General features: G+C 41.7%; 1 protein-coding gene across 7 annotated transcripts in view; it reads left to right on the top strand.

Annotated features, from left to right (window-relative positions):
• The window catches only part of LOC105473203 (PR/SET domain 2), a 128944-nt gene that overhangs the window by 63003 nt on the left and 46422 nt on the right, over window positions 1-19519 (top strand). For 5 of the 7 annotated variants that reach the window (XM_071100416.1, XM_011726858.3, XM_011726862.3 and 2 more), the window contains one exon: window positions 14524-14634. The exons of the other annotated variants lie outside the window; for them this stretch is intronic. In XM_071100416.1, the coding sequence (XP_070956517.1) occupies window positions 14524-14634 (111 nt within the window). The remainder of the gene's footprint in view (window positions 1-14523; window positions 14635-19519) is intronic. 7 annotated transcript variants of the gene reach the window in all.

Below are 19519 nucleotides of genomic sequence, written 5' to 3'. Positions count from 1 at the left end.
CTACATTTTCGTCTTTCATGTATGGGATTATCAGAGCCTGCTTCTCTGGAATAAAGAGATTACTGGCCATAAGCAGAATGTCTAAGAGCCTGTGAGAAATGAGGGTTCCTGCTGTCCACCTCTTGCCTTGGTACTTTTGCTGTGAGGATGTTAATGTTGGTAATAGCTGGGTCCTAAGTCTTCTAACCTTCTATGGCAGGTTTACGCTGTGAGCAGCACCATGATGATAATAGTTGTAGTTTTGATCTTTTACACGTGGAACAATCTCCTAGACTATTTACACACGATGGACTGTAATTTTTGTAGGATTAGCGCTAATGTTGAAATTACAATTTCCCTCTGATATCCAAGAAAATAAGTAAAAAGTAATAATAATAATAAATATCATATGTTGTCAGTAGTCTCAATCTTGGACTTTTGGACCAGGGGTTGAAGATTCCAAATCTACTTGATTTTAGGAATTTTGTTAATTGCTGAAGGTGTGATCCACAGTGTCCTTCCCTTGTTAGATGGGTCATGGGCGTGTTTGATAACAAGATCAACTTTGGTAAGCATAATATCTATTTTTAGTTACTATAAATCCAGGAATTCAGGATAGAAGAGAATGTAAATTACTGTCTGTATGCCAAGATAAAATTTGGGGTTGTAGTAGAGTGCAGAAAATACTAAATCAAAAAAAAGTGATACTTGAATTTCTGTCTGATCCTTTTAAGTTTTAAAGACAGGGTCTTATAAATCTCATGGGTGATTGTCAAAAAGACATGGAATTGGTGAACTTTGTTTTCATAGCGAATTATTCTTGTGCTTCCCCCTACTCTTCAGTTTCTATGTTAAGCACATTAAAGAAAAAAAAAACCTACCTAAAATTTTTTTTTAGTGGGTGGGAATATACTGCTTGGCCTTCACTGTTGCTTTTGCATTAGATGCAGATTGATCAGTACTTTGAAAATGGATAGCTTGTTTAAAATGAGCCAGAAGTGTGCGTGTATGTTGGGTGGAGGGAAAAGGGGAAAAATTGCTGACCCAGGTATACCGGGTATACCTTGAGTGTTAGGAGATGTGCAGTATGCAGAATTTATTGTGATACACCATCATAGCCTTGGAATTAAGAGACCAGATTCAAGCACCAGCTCCACCAGTTAATAGCATTGTGACTTCAGGTGGGTTACTCCCCATGTTTGGGTCTTTAATTTGCCTGTCTATAAAACGGGAATATGAGCTACCTACCCTACAGGGTTGCTGTGAGCATTAAGCGAGAACGTTACAGGAATATTCCTGGCACACTGACCTTTGGTTCGTCCCATTGTAATGGTGGGCACCAGCAAAATTCATTCCGTGGTAACTGCCGTTCTCTGGCCGGTTGGCACACTTCTAAAACAAAAAAATGAACAGTTTTGCCATCTTGTGTAACATGTTCTCTTAAAATCCGTACTTTTTCCTTTCGGATCGTGGAGTGAATTCAGTTGATTTCAAATTAGATAAGAGTAAAGGGCCTCTTTGGATCCGCAACTAGATACATCGTGGCATTAAGGAATTCTTTATGTGCAAGAAACCTGCTTGTCTCTTAAAAGCTGTCTTGTTTCACTGTTACCCAAACGAGGACACCTGTGGTGACATAGGTTGGTGCATTAGGTAACTCTTGGAATATATTTTGTTCCATTTGCCTGGGCAGAAGCAAACATATCTCACTGTTTGCTTGTCTTACCTTTCTGTGGTCCAAAGCACTCATGACAGTTATAAGAGGATTTTATGTGAATGAATTTTTCTTAACATTTTCTTAGGTATTAAATTATCAGACAGCCCTGAAAGTAATTGTGTGGGAGAAGTTTCAGGACTGTATATGCCAGATTTTTTAAATAGTCTTTCTGGGGGTGAAATCAGAAAAAAACCAAATGGGTGAAATAACCATTTTCTTAGAAGGTGCTAATTAATTTGATGATAATCAGTTTTCTGGCAAGAAATGCCCTGATGATCTGAGCAGCATCTTGACTGGGTATTCTGAAGAGTTGGAGTTCTTTTTCAGGGATCACACAGGTACATTCCTTCTATTAATACACAATGCTTGTACAAACTCACAGCTTAACTTTGTAATAACACAGGAGTCCCTGACCCCCGATGTTGTCTACCAAATGTTGTGTTTACGTCCATTTGTGAATGTCTGGGGAGAAGGGCCTTAGGTGTTACTTGATACTCAGAGGGGTCTGAAGTCTCCTTTCCGAAAGATTAAGAACCACCACAGTGAACCTGTATGTTCACTTTTCAGACTCAAGCAGAGACAGTTAAAGCAATACAATCAGTAGGTTACAGACTTTAAAAACGAAATACACTCACAGCTTACACTGTTAGAGCATTAATATATACTGATGTGGACATGAGTGAGTGAGTGAGTGACAGAATTCTCTCAAACTTCTGTCCTCATTGGACTTGTACATTTTTATAATAATACCTGGGTGGGATCATGTGAATCAGTGGAGAACAAATGAACAAAACAAATGGATGAATTAGGATTTGTTAGTGGAAGCAGAATGCCATTGTCTTCATATGAAGGAACATATGCCGACAATTTAGATTTGTAGGCGTGCACTTTCTGTGATTTGTTTAGTAGAATCTGTGGATACTCCTTACAATCGATTCCATTTATTGAGTCTGTGCCAGGCACTATGTGGCATTCGTTTTGTGCATTACCTCATTTACTTCTCTTTGACGACAGTATCAGATCGGTATTACCAGTATATATTAGAGCTGGTTCCCATTTGCTTCGAATGGGATTATTTCTCGTTAAGCAAGTCATGGTCCAAGGGCTGCGGAGCAGCATTTCATGCTATTTCACTTTTATGGGTTTCTGTTTTTGAAGACCAAACTTATCTTGAGGACCTACTTTATTCTGAGTGCCACCACCACACTGGGGAAGGGGACAAGAGCCTAGCCACTGTCTCACCTCAGTTAGGGTCAGCTCTTTGCAGGGAGCACGGGTAACCTTGGAGACACAGGAACCTGCTGGGAGCAGGTGAAATGAGTGTGTAGGTTGAGAGACTCTTTCCACCAGCCATGGATACTGGTCTAGGAAGGACTCAAGTCTGATTCAGGCCGTGGTCCTCTGTGAGCCTTCCTCCCAGGCTCAATTTGTTCCCTGTGGGCATTATTTTACGCCTATATTGGCAAAAAATAGAAAAGCATCAGCTCGGGGACAATGTGGGATAATCCTTGGAGACCAGCACCAGGGAAGATTGTGTGCTTCTGAAAGGCTCCATTCTCAGTGCCAGAGCCTGTTAGCAAGGCCAGGTCCACAGCATGCGCTCCTCAGGCTTCCCGGCTTTACCTGGGTGGATAGTACTTTTCATCCTCCCCTCCTCCCTCTCTTCTCCTTCTCTTTCTCTCCTGACTCCTTGCTGCTTTCACTGTCCCTCCCTTCTTTTTTCTCTATTTTTAATGAAATACAGATTCTCTGGAAGATCTTTTCCACTCAAAATTTGCTTCTTGTTAACATTAGTAGGGCGTTTCTGCAGAGGGGCCTGTTTTTTGCAAAGTTAAACAGGTATGTAACACCAATTTTAAATTATTTCATTATAGACATCTTTGTAGTAATACATATTTGTATTCCCTTTAGCTCATAAGTGTTGTATAGCTAATAAGCAGCCAAAGAAAATTATCAGAATACTTCTTTACCATAATTCCAGAAACTTTACAAAGTACTCAAGAAATTTTTAAAAAATCTATCAAGAATAATAAGTTTGGGCTAAATTTGAATAGTAGTCTGATATAGCCTGAATAGCTAGCACATCTGAGAATGAGATACACGTTGCTGAATAGGCTAGTAGAATTTTGTATTTAGGTGGAGATCTATTTTAAAAATCTGGATTTAAGCTGGGTGTGGTGGCTCACGTCTATAATCCCAGCACTTTGGGAGGTCCAGGTGGGCAGATCACCTGGGGTCAGCAAACTCCTGACCAACATGGTGAAACCCGCTCTATTAAAAATACAAAATTAGCTGGGCCATGGTGGCTCATGCCTGTAATCCTAGCATCTTGGGAGGCTGAGGCAGGAGAATCGCCTGAGCCCGGGAGGCAGAGGTTGCAGTGAGCTGAGATTGCACCGCTGCACCCCAGCCTGAGTGACAGAGCAAGACTCTGTCTCCAAAAAAAAAAAAAAATCTAGATTTGAATTTAAATGTAACTTGTGATTTAAAAGAGTTTATGTGGAGAGTATGTTTTAGTTTCATCCTGCTCTTCAATCTGAAGGACAGCCTTGGCAGCTCTGAGTTTACCAGAGGGGAACAGTTTGTGCCAGCCAGTGTGCATGCAGAAGCCTGAAGAGGTCCCAGGTCTTTTTCCTTGGAGCGATTATGTGGATGGTGTGTCGGTCCGTAAGTGCTGATAGAGGCTCAGCTGCCGGCGGGAGGTGGCTGGGTGCAGTTGAGATCTTCCACAGCGGTGGGATCTGGTTGATCAGCTACAGTGGGGCTGAGTCTGAAAACCTGTGCTGGAATAAAAGTGCCTCATTTCATGGTAGGCCGAGTGATTAGGTAGCTTAATACCTCTGTAAATGCTCTTGTTTTTATAAACCTCTGCTAAAATGTGGCATATTCAAATGCCGTTGCTTAGTCTTTGCATTTTTAAGAGAAGTAAAATATAAAGCGGAAATAAAGAATGATTATCCCAGCCAACTGCCCAGACATCCACCCTTAGGTTAATACCGGCAGGCACTCAACATGATTGTTTAAATTAGATATTTGATTTAAATAATGATGGGTATAATAATCAAGTGCAGTGAACAGGAAAAAAAGAATATGGGGTATGTGACTGTTTGGAAAGAGGAAACATTAATTTTTTTGTTTGAAGTGATGTGTTGCATACAGTTGAAAGATGTCTACCAGAAGGTTAACAGGGGTAATTTGAATGCTGAGCATTTATGGCTATTTAATAGTATCTGTTGTATTTTTAATCCCTTTAAAGTCTTTTTAACTGTGTGTCCGTTGTGGGTTTGATGTTACTGGGGATCGTGGTTTTTTCTTGAATGGTTTTCCTGAGTCGTATGGGTAGGCAGTAGACAACACTTGAGCAGTACTTTTAGCCATCCAGGCCAAGTAGAGGCTTTTTCCAAATAGCACTTGTAAAACTGCAAATTTTACAAAATTTTAAAATGTTATATTTTATCTCAACCAATAAAAACATTTTCAGTTATCTTGTTAATTTTACTTCTGTTGGTATTTTCTTTATGAAAACTCATGTGTTTTTTTGGTGTGTGTGTAATGTAACCAAGTGCTCGTCTGAGAGAATACTAGCAGGTAGAGATACCATACTCTTATCAATACTGTCTCACTGGGAGCCACCTGCCAAAATCTGAATGTATATCCTCTTGATGTTCCTTAAATTTATCTCTGTGGGTACAGCATAGCCTGGTTTGATTAATTAGTCATGTGGCTTGGCCATTGTTCGTATGGGCATTTCTGTAACCAAATGTGAAGAATGAATTTTGAGTGTTTTCATTGTATCTTGTTGCATATTTATGTCAGATTTTTACTCCTTGAAAATATTTAAAAATGATGTTGTAGTTACTTCATCAGGATGCAGTATTGTAAAATTTGTCATGGGCTTTAAAGGGGGAAACATGATTTTCTTCTTAGCTGAGAGTAAGAAGTTCTCGAGGGTGTGGCCGTCTCCTCGGTTTTCAGGGTTGCCAGGCACTGGAAACACACCTCTTCTACAACACCTCCTGCTTTGGTTTTTTCAGCCACAGGGGGCTGAGTCCGTAACTTGAATTAGGTTCTTTATTTTGTAGTTGCCTCTTCATTATTTAAGGTTTTCAGATTTTAGGTACATTTTTCAGGCTACTAAAAAAACATGAGAAGGAAACCTAGAAATTGATTATAAAGTAGAATAGGTCAGCAGCTTGTTTATATTTAATTATTCTCCCACATCGTTTTGTTCATGCCACAACACTTTTTGAGGCTCCAAAGAAGGTAAGGACACTTAATGCTTTCTTATCTTGAATTTGGTGTAGTTTATTTGGGAAGCCCTTTCTTAAGATTTGGAATTATCCAGTCAAAACCACTGAAAGCCTTTTTCTAACAACATAAAAGCTCCGACTCCCTTCCGATGGATCTTTGCTGTTCTCCCATCAGCCTGACATTTGGAAGAGTTAGGGGAGCCCGCGGCCTCCACAGCTGCAGAGACTGTGCAGCAGCCCCCCGGTGGGAAGCAAGCATTTCAGGAATTTATACTGCAGTCTGCAGAACTGCAAAATCTAAAACTTTTCCATTGTTTCTGTTGGAAGCAAAACCTAGAGTTGTGTTTTAATACCATGAGCTACTTAAAATCAGAGAGGTTTTATTTTTATAATTTGCCTCCAGGATTACAGATAGTTCTTGGTGAGTTTAATTGCAGAAAAAGACTTGAAATTATGCCAAAGGAGCTTAACAGAATTTTTTACTGTCAGATAAGTTTCAAAGTTATTTTAAGTGAAAAAGGAAACTATAGAAAATGCATGGCATGTTACTTTTATAAAAACTAACTGTTGCAGCATCTTACTACTTCAGATCTATGGGGCTTGCTGTGCCACTGATCGCACCGTGACCAGTTGTAACAGCCACTTGTGATCCTCTGATAACCACCCCCACCCACCTGCTGACCTTTCTGAAAGCATTTCTGGTTGAGGCACACTGGTGCCCCCATCAGTCCTTCTGCCCAAGTCTCCCAGTTCTTTTGTTAATGACATTTGATGACTTCCAGAGTACCAAGTCATTCTCTTACATTAAAGCATGCATTAAGAATATTGAAATGAACTGTTAATTCCTTATGGAAAGCTTAGTTTTAGGTATCCATTTCCAGCTTCTCTCTTCCTGTCATCAACCCAACGCAGAATGTTAAACTACTAGGCACATATGCAGCAGAGCTGAGGTCTAATTCCAGTCGACCTTCCCCATCTCACACATAGCATCACTTGGCTGTTCTTTTTTTTTTTTTTTGAGATGGAGTCTTGTTCTGTCGCCCTGACTGGAGTGCAGTGGCATGATCTAGGCTCACTGCAGCCTCCGCCTCCTGAGTTCAAGTGATTATCCTGTCTCAGCCTCCTGAGTAGCTGGGATTACAGGCATGCCACCAAGCCTGGCTAATTTTTGTATTTTTAGTAGAGATGGGGTTTCACCATGTTGGTCAGGCTGGTCTCGAACTCCTGACCTTGTGATCTGCCTGCCTCGGCCTCCCAAAGTGTTGGGATTACAGGCATGAGCCACTGTGCCTGGTCGGCACTTGGCCATTCTTAAGATAACAACTTTGCCATTATCCATCGATTCCCCTTCCTTACCAACACAATCTATTACAGATTGTGATTTTTAAAACTTTTATAGGAGTCATTTCACATGTACTTTATACTTTTCTCCTCCCAGTTAAGCCTTTTCAACTTGCTTTGAGAACTCTAACTTTTCTCCAAACCAGATGTATCCTAAGTGATACTAGTGCCACAGCTGGCCTGCTGTCACAGAAGACACCTTTGACTTTGAAAAATTTGAGAGGCTGGATATTATAATGTATTGCTCATTCTTACTGAAATGCAGGTGACGCAGATGACCTTCAAGGCTTTTTTTGCTCCAGAGTGTTCTGGTTCTTCTCTGAGCCTTGAGCATAGTGAGTTCAACATTTACCCTGTTGCCTAGGGTCTGTGCCCTCAACTTATTCATATGCTTTCATCAAAGCCTTCCTTCAACCTAGTGTGAAAGCATGGTTCCAGTCTTCAGTTTCCTAGGAAGGGCCATCTTATCCAGGGGGAGGAAGAAGAGGTTAAGACTCTGCAAAAGGGTGAGATTCTAGATGGTAGTGTCTTAAGGCTGGGAGGAGGAATTCTAAGAATGAAAGAAATACCAAGTTGTCAAATGTGAAGGAGAAACTTGGGGCAAATAAAGCCTGAAGAACTATTGGGTTTTGTAATTATGGTATTAGTGGTAACCATGGGAATTGGATTCCTGTAGAGAGAGGGTGGAAGTTCAGTTGCAAGGATGAAGGACTGATGGAGGGCAGAGGAACTGGAGGCAGCAGGCACAACCCACCTTGGTGAGTTGGTATCAGTGCTGTTGGGAAGCCCGTGTCCTTGATGACCATTCATGGTACAGCTGTGGAAATCTCCCAGTTGGAGTCTTGTCTGATTTGGAACCAACTGTGTGTCTGAGTAAGAGGATGAGCTCCCCGAGTGAAGATTGGATGGACCTAGCTTCTGTGCACAGATATTTAATTCTGATTTTATCCTTCAGAGTTGCATAGCTCCCCAGTGAGGAGGCAGCACATGTAGAGTTACATATAGTTTTAAATTTAATTCATTTAAATCACCAAATGCATGAGCCTTCACTGTTGTGATGAATTTTTCTTGTAACTTGAGCAGGCCTCCCAGAATTTTGCATTCTCTCTACTGCCTGAACATTTTAAAGTGAAACATTATTCTCTAGAATTTCCTAGTGTGTCTGTCCAGTTTATTAGGATAGTAGAACATAGTCCAGACCTAGGTTAAATTTTGCATGCGATGCTTTAGGCAATTTTGGTTTTATAACTCATATCACAGGCATCAGCAGTATAATGCTGTCTTAGAAAATAGTCATTATGGCTGTTGAATGTCTTTGGTAGCTATTTCATTACAAAATCCAGTTTTGTTGATACTATTCAGTGGTGAATCATACTTGTTCAGATCAGGGTTCCGTGCTATTGACTTGTTTCTGCCACAAGATAACATAGAAATTAAAAAAAAAAAAAAAGCGTTCCAATTTGTTGCTTAAAAAAAAAAACAAAAACTATAAATGCAGTTTAAGTCTTCGTTTTGTTTTTGAGACAATCTCTGTCGCCCATGCTGGAGTGCAGTGGCATGATCATGGCTAACTGCAGCCTTGACCTTCTGGGCTCAGGTGATCCTCCCACCTCAGCCTCCCAAGTAGCTGGCACCATAGGCATACACCACCATGCACAGCTAATTTTTTCTTTTTTGATAGATATGGGAGTCTCACAGTGTTGCCCAGGCTGGTCTTGAGCCCCTAAGCTTAAGCAATCTGCCTACCTTGGCCTCCCAGAGTGCTAGGATTACAGGCATGAGCCACTGTGCCTGGCCAAGCAAGTCTTTATGCAACTTTTTTCACTTGCCCTTGAAACCAGTGAAATAATGGATGTAAAATGCTTTGTAAAGTAAGGTATGCTGCTGGATGCTGTGGCTACACCTGTAATCCCAGCACTTTGAGAGGCCAAGGCAAGAGGATTGCTGCGTCCAAGAGTTCGAGACCAGACTGGGCAACACAGCAAGATCTTGTCTCTGCAAAAAAGAAACAAAATTTAGGCAGGCATGGTATCACATTCCTGTAGTTTCGGCTACATAGGAGGCTGAGGCAGGAAGGAGCACCTGAGCCCAGGAAGTCGAGGCTGCAGTGAATCGAGATCGTGCCATTGCACTCTAGCCTGGATGACAGAGTGAGAGACAGAGTAAGACTCTGTCTCAAAAGAAAAAAAAAAGTATGCATATTAAGTCATTATTGATACTAAGAATTAACTGTAAGAGAAAGATCATTTTTAACATTTTGTCCTTGAGTTTTTTGTTTGTTTGTTTGTTTGTTTTAGACGGAGTCTCACTCTGTTGCCCAGGCTGGAGTCCAGTGGCGCGATCTTGGCTCACTGCAAGCTCCACCTCCCAGGTTCACGCCATTCTCCTGCCTTGGCCTCCCGAGTAGCTGGGACTATACTGCGGGCACCCGCCACCACACCTGGCTGGTTTTTTGTAGTTTTAGTAGAGAATGGGTTTCACCGCATTAGCCAGGATGGTCTTGATCTCCTGACTTCGTGATCCACCTGCCTCGGCCTCCCAAAGTGCTGGGATTACAGGCGTGAGCCACCATGCCTGGCCTCCTTTTTTTTTTTTTTAAGATGGAGTTTTGCTCTTGTCATTCAGGCTGGAATGCAGTGGCATTATCTTGGCTCACCGCAACCTCCACCTCCGGGGTTCAAGTGATTCTCCTGCCTCAGCCTCCCAAGTAGCTGGGATTACAGGTGCCCTCCACCATGGCTGGCTAATTTTTGTATTTTTAGTAGAGATGGGGTTTCACCCACTATGTTGGCCAGGCTGGTCTCGAACTCCTAACCTCAGGTGATCTGCCTGCCTCGGCCTCCCAAAGTGCTAGGATTACAGGTGTGACCCACTGCTCCTGGCCCTTGAGTTTTCATTCTGGCTTTACAGCTACTGTAGTCGTGTGGCATTGGGCAGATTATTTCACATCTCTGCTCTTTGGGTGTCTCCCTTGTAAAGGGATTTATGCGTTGGGACTTCGGGGGCTTCTAGCAAAATGGATCCATTAAGTGGTAGGGGCATCAGTTTTAGAATAAGGGCACAGTACAGGCCCAAGAATGAATACACTACATTGGTCTTATTCTCAGCAACTAAGTACACAGTTAAACATTAATTTTGGTATGTGAGCAACTTGATGCAGTAGATAACTGCTGTTTTCCTTCTGTTGCATTCAGTCTCTCATCTTGATGTATTCCTTTCTTCTCCTCATGCACATGGTGGTGTTCTGTCCCTCTGCTGTTCTTGTGATCATTTCCATTTCACTTTCCTTGTGTTTCATTCCTCTGTCTTTCTTGTCTAGACCAAGCGGAGCAGCCAGCTGGCAGTAGCACCCTGTAGGACCCCCAGGACCCGATGGTAAGTGCACTTGTGTGCTTGCCAGGCTCCCAGTGGCTCCTGCTCCTCTGCTTCACAGAGAGAAGCTCACAAATTCCATCTCCTCTTTGTAAATGTCCTTATGGGTTTAGTTTTTTTCTTTTAATTTGATGACATATAGGACAGAAATCAGGTGTCAGAAGAAATCAGTACTGGTTTAAGGAAATGTGGCAGGTTCCACCACCTGTTGCTGCAATATTTGGAGGTTGTGAGGGACACCAAGCGTGTGTATGTGTGGGCAGGACCCCTGGTTCTGCTTTCTGTTCTGCCATAGACTAATCAGTCCCCCTCTGGCCCTGGCCTTCACTTTCTCCCACGAAATTGAAGGCAGGACAGGTGATTTCGATAGTTCCTTTATCCTAGTCTAAGGCTGTCATGATGAGAAGTAACTTAACAGATGGTTCTCATGAAGATTGAGAACATTGTTTCAGGTGTCAGATGATCTCAATTCCATGATAGACTCGTGATACACTCATTTCCTTGATAAACTAAGTCTGTTGGTGTTCACCAAATTTAGTTTGGTGGTAAATTTAGTTCTTTATCGCTTCATTTTAGAATTGGCTTATTAGTGTTATTCAAGTACTTTTTGTAATTTTTAATACGTATATAGACTGTTAAGTTTCACAGGTCTTTAGTGACACAGAAATGCATTGGTCTAGCCCAGTGGTTCTTAACCTGAGGAAATCTCCCCAGGGGACATCTGGCCATGTCTAGAGACTTTGGATTGTCACAATTAGAAGCGGGGTACCGCTAGCATCTACTAAATAGAGGCTACAGGTGCTGTTAAACATCTTCCAGTGCATCAGACAGCCCACCCCACAGCCAAGGATTGATTATCTGGCCCAGATGTCGTTCATGGTGTGGTTGAGGCACCTGTAGCGGTCTGTGGTGGGATACCTTCCTTAGTCCTCTGATAGGATACAGGAGATGTACCTACTACAAATGGCTTCTACTCATAGTGGATTAGGTTTCCAGGGTCATGACTTTTAAAGAGGACACCTGGGGAGAGAAAAGGGAGTTCTCACTGATTAGTTTTGGTTGTCCAAAAAAGGAATTTGACATTTAGAGTCAGCTAGGTGCTCTAACGTTCTTGTTATAAAACTTAAAATAGCACTTTACCTTTTAGATAGTATGTGATTTCGAGTGCATCTTAATGGTATTAAGATTGTACTTCCTTTTGTTAAGATTTCATCTAGACATTTTACTTATTTAATACTCTATTTACATATAGAACAGTGTACTTTGCTGTTTATATGACCTACAGACTGGGTTTGTACAGCACTTGGGAGGTTGTGGAAAAATCTTTGCATTTCTTTTGCAAGTGATTGTATTACAGCAAATTGACATCTGTTTTTCTATTAAATTTTACAGTGTGGCCCTTCTTTAAATGTGTGTAAGGTTTATGCGAGGAGTGAAGGTTTACATTACACCTCTCTTTTAATTTATTGTAAAAGCTCATACTAAGTACTAAGTAAATGATCAGTAAAAAAAAGGGCACATTCCTTGGCCTGTTTGGGGCGCCTGAGGGGGTATGTCTTATAAAAATGTCATTGGATTCAGGGAAAAAGTTTCTGAATATGATTTTTGAATCTGTGGGCTACGCCAGGAACTCTTTCTTCACATGGTCATAAAAGAAGCCATGGATTTCCTCACATCAGTTGCAGCACAGAGAAGTTATGTCAGTGGTCATTTATATTTGTATTATGGATGTGTTTGGGCAATGAGCATTTTGTTTGCTATCAGTAATCTAATATGGGCTGAGCATTACACACAGACAGAACTAGCTTATGTCATAAGTGTAAGAGAACTGATGGAAAGGAGGTAGAATCCAAATTCCCTTAAAACTGGATCCCTGAAGAACCTTTGTCATTATCTGATTTAGACAAAGTGCTGTTAAGTTGACAGAGGGAGAAAGAATCACAAGAGGAGGTTATGCCTGTGGAAAGGTGCTTAGATGTTTGTGCCCCTTATGGAGGGAGATTGGCTTATAATTCCTCACCTGGAGACACGTGTTAGTCAGCTCTGTGCAGATCCTTCACTCTTGTTACCACGGGAGTGTGGTCCCAGTAAAGTGTGTGTTTGTTTCTTGCGTTCCATTTTAAGTGCCTTTGGAAGTGAATGGATAGACAGGCTATCAGGAATGTATTTGCTCAAACCCTTATAAATGTAGTGGCAAAAAAATCGGATTTCCTATGGGCTGAAGAATTAGGTGTTTAGGCCGGGCGCGGTGGCTCACGCCTGTAATCCCAGCACTTTGGGAGGCTGAAGCAGGCAGATCACGAGGCCAGGAGATTGAGACCATCCTGGCGCACACAGTGAAACCTCGTCTCTACTAAAAATACAGAAAATTAGCCGGGTGTGGTGGCAGGTGCCTGTAGTTCCCAGCTACTCGGGAGGCTGAGGCAGGAGAATGGCGTGAACCTGCGAGGTGGAGCTTGCAGTGAGCTGAGATCGCACCACTGCACTCCAGCCTGGGCGACAGAGTAAGACTCCGTCTCAAAAAAAAAAAAAAAAAAAAATGTGTTTAAAATAGTATTTTAGAATTTGCGTTTTAAGATTAACAAGCAAAATGACTGTTAAGGTTATTTCTCAAATTTTTTATCAAAATCTGGTGGTGTTTTTTAGGGTTTGTTTTTGCTTTGTATTGTACTTGATGTTTCTACTTTTAATCTAGATGTTTTCAATGATGCTGTTTTATGTCTCTGACCTCATTTTTGTTTGTTTACAGTTTTAACTAATTATGCTTCCTGGTAGTGATTCTCTGTTATGGAGAATATAACTTTATGTGTGTATAGCAGCTTTAAGTCGTTTTTAGTTTGATTTTACTAACGCAGAGATAAAAAGTGTCAGAGGCTTGTAGTTCTGGAAGCTGGTGGAGGTTTGTCTGGGGGAGAGCAGTGGAGAAAAAGGAGGATTGTTAGGGAAGAATGGGGATCTGTCTGGATCTGAAGACTGTGAAACACCAGCTTCCAGAAAAATAGAAATCTGGTAATTAAAAAATGTAAAAGAAAGGTTAAAAATTCTGGTTAAATCCTAAAGAAACTGGGCTTCTGACTTCTTCAGTATAATTACTCCTATAGATAATTGTTTCTTATCTTCATGACTTGAGTTCGTTGTTCCAGCTTATCAGAATGATGTTGCAATTTAATCTTACCTTCTAAACGTATGGTATCTAAACGTATGGCACTTGGAATGCAGTCAGTGTTTCTGAATTCCATCCTCTGAATTGTTAATGAAATATTGACCTGGGCTGGACCTAGTCAGATCCCTCAGGGCTCTCAGAGTGCCATGCTGGTGGACAGTGAATTATTCATAATTACTCTGAATTTGGTATTTAAGCCATTGTGAATGTGTATCTTTTGAAATTCAGCAGAATCTCTGCTTCTCTTGTTTTGCTTCCAACAATTATGGATAATCATGTATTAGTTAAAAGGGCCCCAAGTTATAACATTGTTTTTCTCTAATATGCTTCTTACAAATAGTCCCTATTAACTATGTGGCATTGAAATTCAATGCTATTACTAATTTTCCTTTGACATCAATAGTAACTTTTTGAGAATACCTTACCTCATAATTTGATGGTCATTATAGCTATGAAGGGAACTAATGCCCAAGATTCTCAAAAATACAAGATTGATGGGTTTCTTTCTTTTCCCCTCTGTCATCATTTATCTGTATAACATAGTATAGTCATGATTCATTCCTTTAGGAATCCAAAGTGATAATTGCCCAGGAATATACAGTGTGCTTGATTGGATTAATAATTGTCTTCTTCAATAATTCAGAATAACACATGAGCGAATGAAAGAATAAATGAATAAATAAATAAAAATTGTGTTTCAGGGAAGAAAAAATCCCAGGAAAATAAAAACAAAGGAAACAAAATCCAAGACATACAACTGAAGACAAGTGAGCCAGATTTCACCTCTGCAAATATGAGAGATTCTGCAGAAGGTAAGCTTGTGATATTGGCCTGGTCTGAATTGAGTATATATGTACCCAGTGAATTTAACTTTGTGTCTCCTTGTGTTGTCCTTCTGAGAATCATTTAGGATCTTTATGAGGTTAAACAGCAAAAAAGCTGCCTAAATTTAATATGGTAAGCTGAGCCTTCTATATGCTACCTTCCCTTCAAACAATTATGAAAGACTTTTCTTCTTAAAAATGAACTTGTTCCCTTGTTAAAATAAAATGAGACCAAGTGTGGTGGCTCACGCCTGTAATCCCAGCACTTTGGGAGGCTGAGCCAGAAGAATCTCTTGAGGCCGGGAGTTTGAGACCAGCTTGGGCAACATAGTGAGACCCTGTTTCTACAAAAGAAAATGAAATAAGAACATTCACTAAGATGATGGCATGTGCCTGTAGTCCTGGCTACAGGCGGGGGGATCACTGGTGCCCAGGAGTTTGAGGCTATTGAGCTGTGATCCCCCTCACTGTACTCCAGCCTGGGTAACAGGGTGAGACTCTGTCTCTAAAAAAAATAAAAATGATAATAAAATGAAACATATGATTGCATTTAAAAATAGCATAAAGTTCAAAACCATCAAAAAATAGTGATAGCAAAAGGACATGAGGAGGCTCCTGAGGTGCTTGTTGTTTTCTGTTACTCATCTGTGGAATGGTCACATGGGTATATATATTTAGTGAGCATTTTATCTTGCTGTATATATACTTAACTATTTGTACACTTTAATACATGGATGTTTTATACTGCAAATTAAGCATTTACTTAAAATATCAAAGATCTTTGATTTTTGTATAACAGAACAAAAAGTGTACAGAATGAAGTGTGTTTCTGTTTTTTGTTAGAATTTAAATTCTTATTTTCTCTCTTCGTGTTTCTCCCCTTAAAATTTTCTCCTTTATAGTCCCTCTGCTGATTAATATTCTAGGCCTGCTGTGACGTAAGAATCCAACCAAGAGGCATGGATTGAAAGTCAGAAAGACAGCTTGCCCTGTGCTCATTGCAGTTGGGCCACCATATTGAGACTATTAATGCAGAAGGGAAGGAGGTGTGTCTTAATTTGCCGTGGGCAAATTTTCGCAGATCGGAGCTTACTCGAGTTGTTTATAGTGACCCAAGTAGGCAAATTTCAGAAGACAGGTTTGTGACTCTTTAAGAAATATTTGTAGAGGAAAATAACCAAAATATTTTGGATGCCTTTCATAACCATTTTTAAGCACTGTTTGTGATGATAACATTCATAAAAGATTATAATTTTCTGTGCCATTTTATGAAGCAAGAATAGTCAAATTCATTTCCCAGAGTCTTAAAACTAAGTTCTGCCTCCTTATTGCAGATTTGCCGAGAGTTTTTTTTGAACAACAAAAATTAGAAAGGAACCTTACTACCTTTGGTGGCAGAATTAGAAAACAGGTTCAACAGTCGTCTACTCCCCTTGAGTAATTCAAGACAATTATTTTTCTCCTGATGCAACATCAGGTCCCATGAAAAATGACACTTGCTGGCCCGGCGCGGTGGCTCACGCCTGTAATCCTAGCACTTTGGGAGGCTGAGGCAGGTGGATCACAAGGTCAGGAGCTCGAGACCATCCTGGCTAACACGGTGAAATCCCGTCTCTACTAAAAATACAAAAAATTAGCCGGGCGTGGTGGTGGGCGCCTGTAGTCCCAGCTACTTGGGAGGCTGAGGCAGGGGAATAGCGTGAACCTGGGAGGTGGAGCTTGCAGTGAGCTGAGATCGCGTCCCTGCAATCCAGCCTGGGAGACAGAGCGAGACTCCGTCTCAAAAAAAAAAAAAGAAAAAAAGAAAAGAAAAATGACACTTGCTCTTTATCCCCCAGTATGTGGCACAGCTGGTCAAAGTGGGGTCGTAGGCTTCCCCTGAATGTTCTGCATTGTCCTCAGCTAATGGTCTGTATCATGAGCAAACAGTTCAGACTCTTCTTTGTGCTCCCAAACCTCCCTTTATGTTAAAACTCCACAGATCACATCAAGTGCGTGGACCCACTCTGGCATGGGCCGTACTTGTTAATAGAGCTGGTCGGTCTTTGGTTTGTATTACTTTGGACAGTTTTAAATCTGGGATTGTTTACCAGTCATGGGGAAAGACATTTTTTCCCCATCAAAAGAAGCCACAGATTTTGACTGAAAATGAAGTGTATTAGGAAATTTCTGAGCCTTAGAATTGCATTTTCTGTTGTTTCATTTCAACTCTTTTGGCAGTATTCTGGGTCTCTATTGAAAATGTCTTTGAAAAGAGATGTAGCTCCTAATTTGAAATACATTACTACCATCGAATGACTGGTTGCCCAGTTTGTGGAAAGCTCATGGAATTTATGAAATTAGTCTAGGGGGAGAGAAGGCTGTTTCTGTTTGGAAACAGAAACCTCATTGCTAGTAAATGTAGCAGATGGGAAAAATTAGTTCCCCATATTCCTGGGAAACAGCAAGGGGGCTAGGACTGAATAAGTGAGCTTGTATGAATAGTACCTGGCATTGACCTCTTCCCCACTGTGTCCACACAGTCCACGTGTCCAGTAGCAGGCCTCTCGGATCATGAGGGTCTGGCTGCTCTTTTCTGCCTCCACTGCTTCTTCCCCTTTCCTTGTTAGCACAGCAGCCAGCATCTCCATTCTCATTCCGCTCGGCCAGTCTTGCTCCTCAGCCTCCAGTAATGACCTTCCACCATCCTTTCACCCACCCTGCAGCCGAATCTCCCAGATGGCACTCTCCTGCTTTCAAATACCTTCAGCGGCTCCCCACTGTCACCAGATAAGTCCACATTAATTTATAATGTTCTCTATGTTTTGATTCTTCTCTGCTTGCTTTTCCTGTTCTGTCCTTAATTCTTGTATCCTTCAGGTTCAGTCTGCTTAACCCTTTCTCTAAGAATCCTTTCCTGATTAATCAAGCCCGTGTGAGATGCTTCCGTGCCACACTTACTTCCATAAACACAGCCATTAATGTTCTATAGTTTCGTTGCCTTCCTGCTTGTGTGTGGCTTCTATGAAAGTGAAACTCTTTGTGGGTAAGGATCTTGACAGTCTTGTTTACCTAGTGCTGGCAGATAGTGGGTGCTAAGTCAGTATTTGCAGGTGCCTGGGGGAACAGCCAGGTAATGTAGCCTGGAGAAGAAGTCAGAATAGCTCTGCCTGCTCCACGGAGCCTTTCTTCACTCTCCTAGTGCCTGCGGTAGAGGGGCCCGGTTCTGCAGTGCAGGAAGTGGGACTGTCACGACAGCAGCATTGGGGACCATTCCTACTAGCACGAAACCATGATTACAGCTTCTGTCTTTAAGAATCCTGTTGTCCCTGTGTTTTCTTCCAGTCTCTCCTGCATTTCTTTTTCTTTACAGCTAAATTTGAAAGAGTCGCTAATAGTTTCCCTGTCTCTCCCGTCTCCTTCCATTCTCTTAGGAACTCTGTTAGGCATTTGTCCCCACCACTCCACTTGCTGTCGCAATCACCAGACCTCTGCCTTGGCAGATGGAATGTTCCATTCTCAGTCCTTATCCAACCCAGCAGGAGTTCTGAACGCAGCTGATCATTCCCTCCGTGAAGCAGTTTGTTTACTTAGCCGAAGGGCCACCACTCTCTTGCTTCTCCAGATACCTCACTGGCCTTTCCCCCAGCCTCAGTTGTGGAGTCATCTGGGACACAGTCGTCTCATCCCTCTTCTGCCTGTGTTCACTTGCCAGGTGACCTCATCCAGTCCGATACCTTCTCTGGCCTTCTCTAGGATTTTGAAATTTCTAGGCCAGCCTCTTTATTGAATTCCAGATTCATATAAAGCTGTCTACTTAATGTATTCAGGTACCTTAAACTCTAGCACGTCTGAAGTAAGCTCTTGATTTCCCCCACAACATGCACATGCACATGCACACAGACCATAGTTGCTTCTCTTGTGGTCTTCAACATTTTATTAGCCAGGATTATCGCAGTTCTGTGGAATGTCGTCTTCTCTGTCACCACAACCAGTCAGCAGGCGCATTGTCAACTTCATCACCAAAGTATATCCAGAGCACTTGTAGTCCCGCCCTGCTGCCACCCCTGTGCTACCATCCTGCCTCTCCTGGAGGATGCAGTGGGCCCCGTCTTGTCCATCTGCCTCCACCCTTGTCACCTAGGGTTCACTATCTTCCTTGTAGTAACCAGAGTGAGTCTCTTGAATACAAATCAGATTATATATTTCTATCTGGTAGCCTGCCATTTTCACTCAGAGTAAAGGCCAGCAGCCTGCAGGGGCTTGTGTAAGTAGGCCCCTGTTTGCATCTCCAGTCTTATCTCCTGCCCTCACTTTCCCCAGCTTCCCCACCTCACCTCACTGACGTCTTTGCTGTTCTTTGAACGCATCTAGTATGTTCTTGACTCAGTGCTTATGCATTTTGAGGGTTCCTCTATCGAGTAGGGCTCGCCCCCCCCCCCCCCCAGTATTTGCATGCCTCATTTTCCTTAGGTCTCTCCTCCACTGTCACCTTCTAAGCAAGTCCTTCCATGACCGCCTTCTACCACCCACCTCAGGTGGGCTTGGCCTAGGGACTCCAAAGGGACTGCAGATTTCTGTTCCCTTCAGTGAGATGCTCCTGAGTTCTTAATAACTTGGCTAGGCTTAGAAGAGATGATCTCCAAAGATTATCTAGCTTGAAAAACTTGTGATTACATGATTCTGGAAAATGTTCTAGCTTCTGAATATAACGTTTTAGTTAAGAAGGAGAGAGGATCATTTACTCCAGACAGACTCGCAAGGATCTAACCTGGTGATATGTCTGGTAATGAACTATTTCCAGTTTGGAATCATGAGAAATTAGAATTTACAACTACTCTCCTAAAATGTAGTTTACTCCAACACAATTTTAAACACTGCAGTTTCTGTAAAC

This window comes from Macaca nemestrina, chromosome 1 (assembly GCF_043159975.1).
Source record: "Macaca nemestrina isolate mMacNem1 chromosome 1, mMacNem.hap1, whole genome shotgun sequence".
Taxonomy (NCBI): Eukaryota; Metazoa; Chordata; class Mammalia; order Primates; family Cercopithecidae; genus Macaca; species Macaca nemestrina.
Note: the sequence above shows the minus strand (reverse complement) of the source record. Positions and strands in the feature narration are given on the sequence as shown.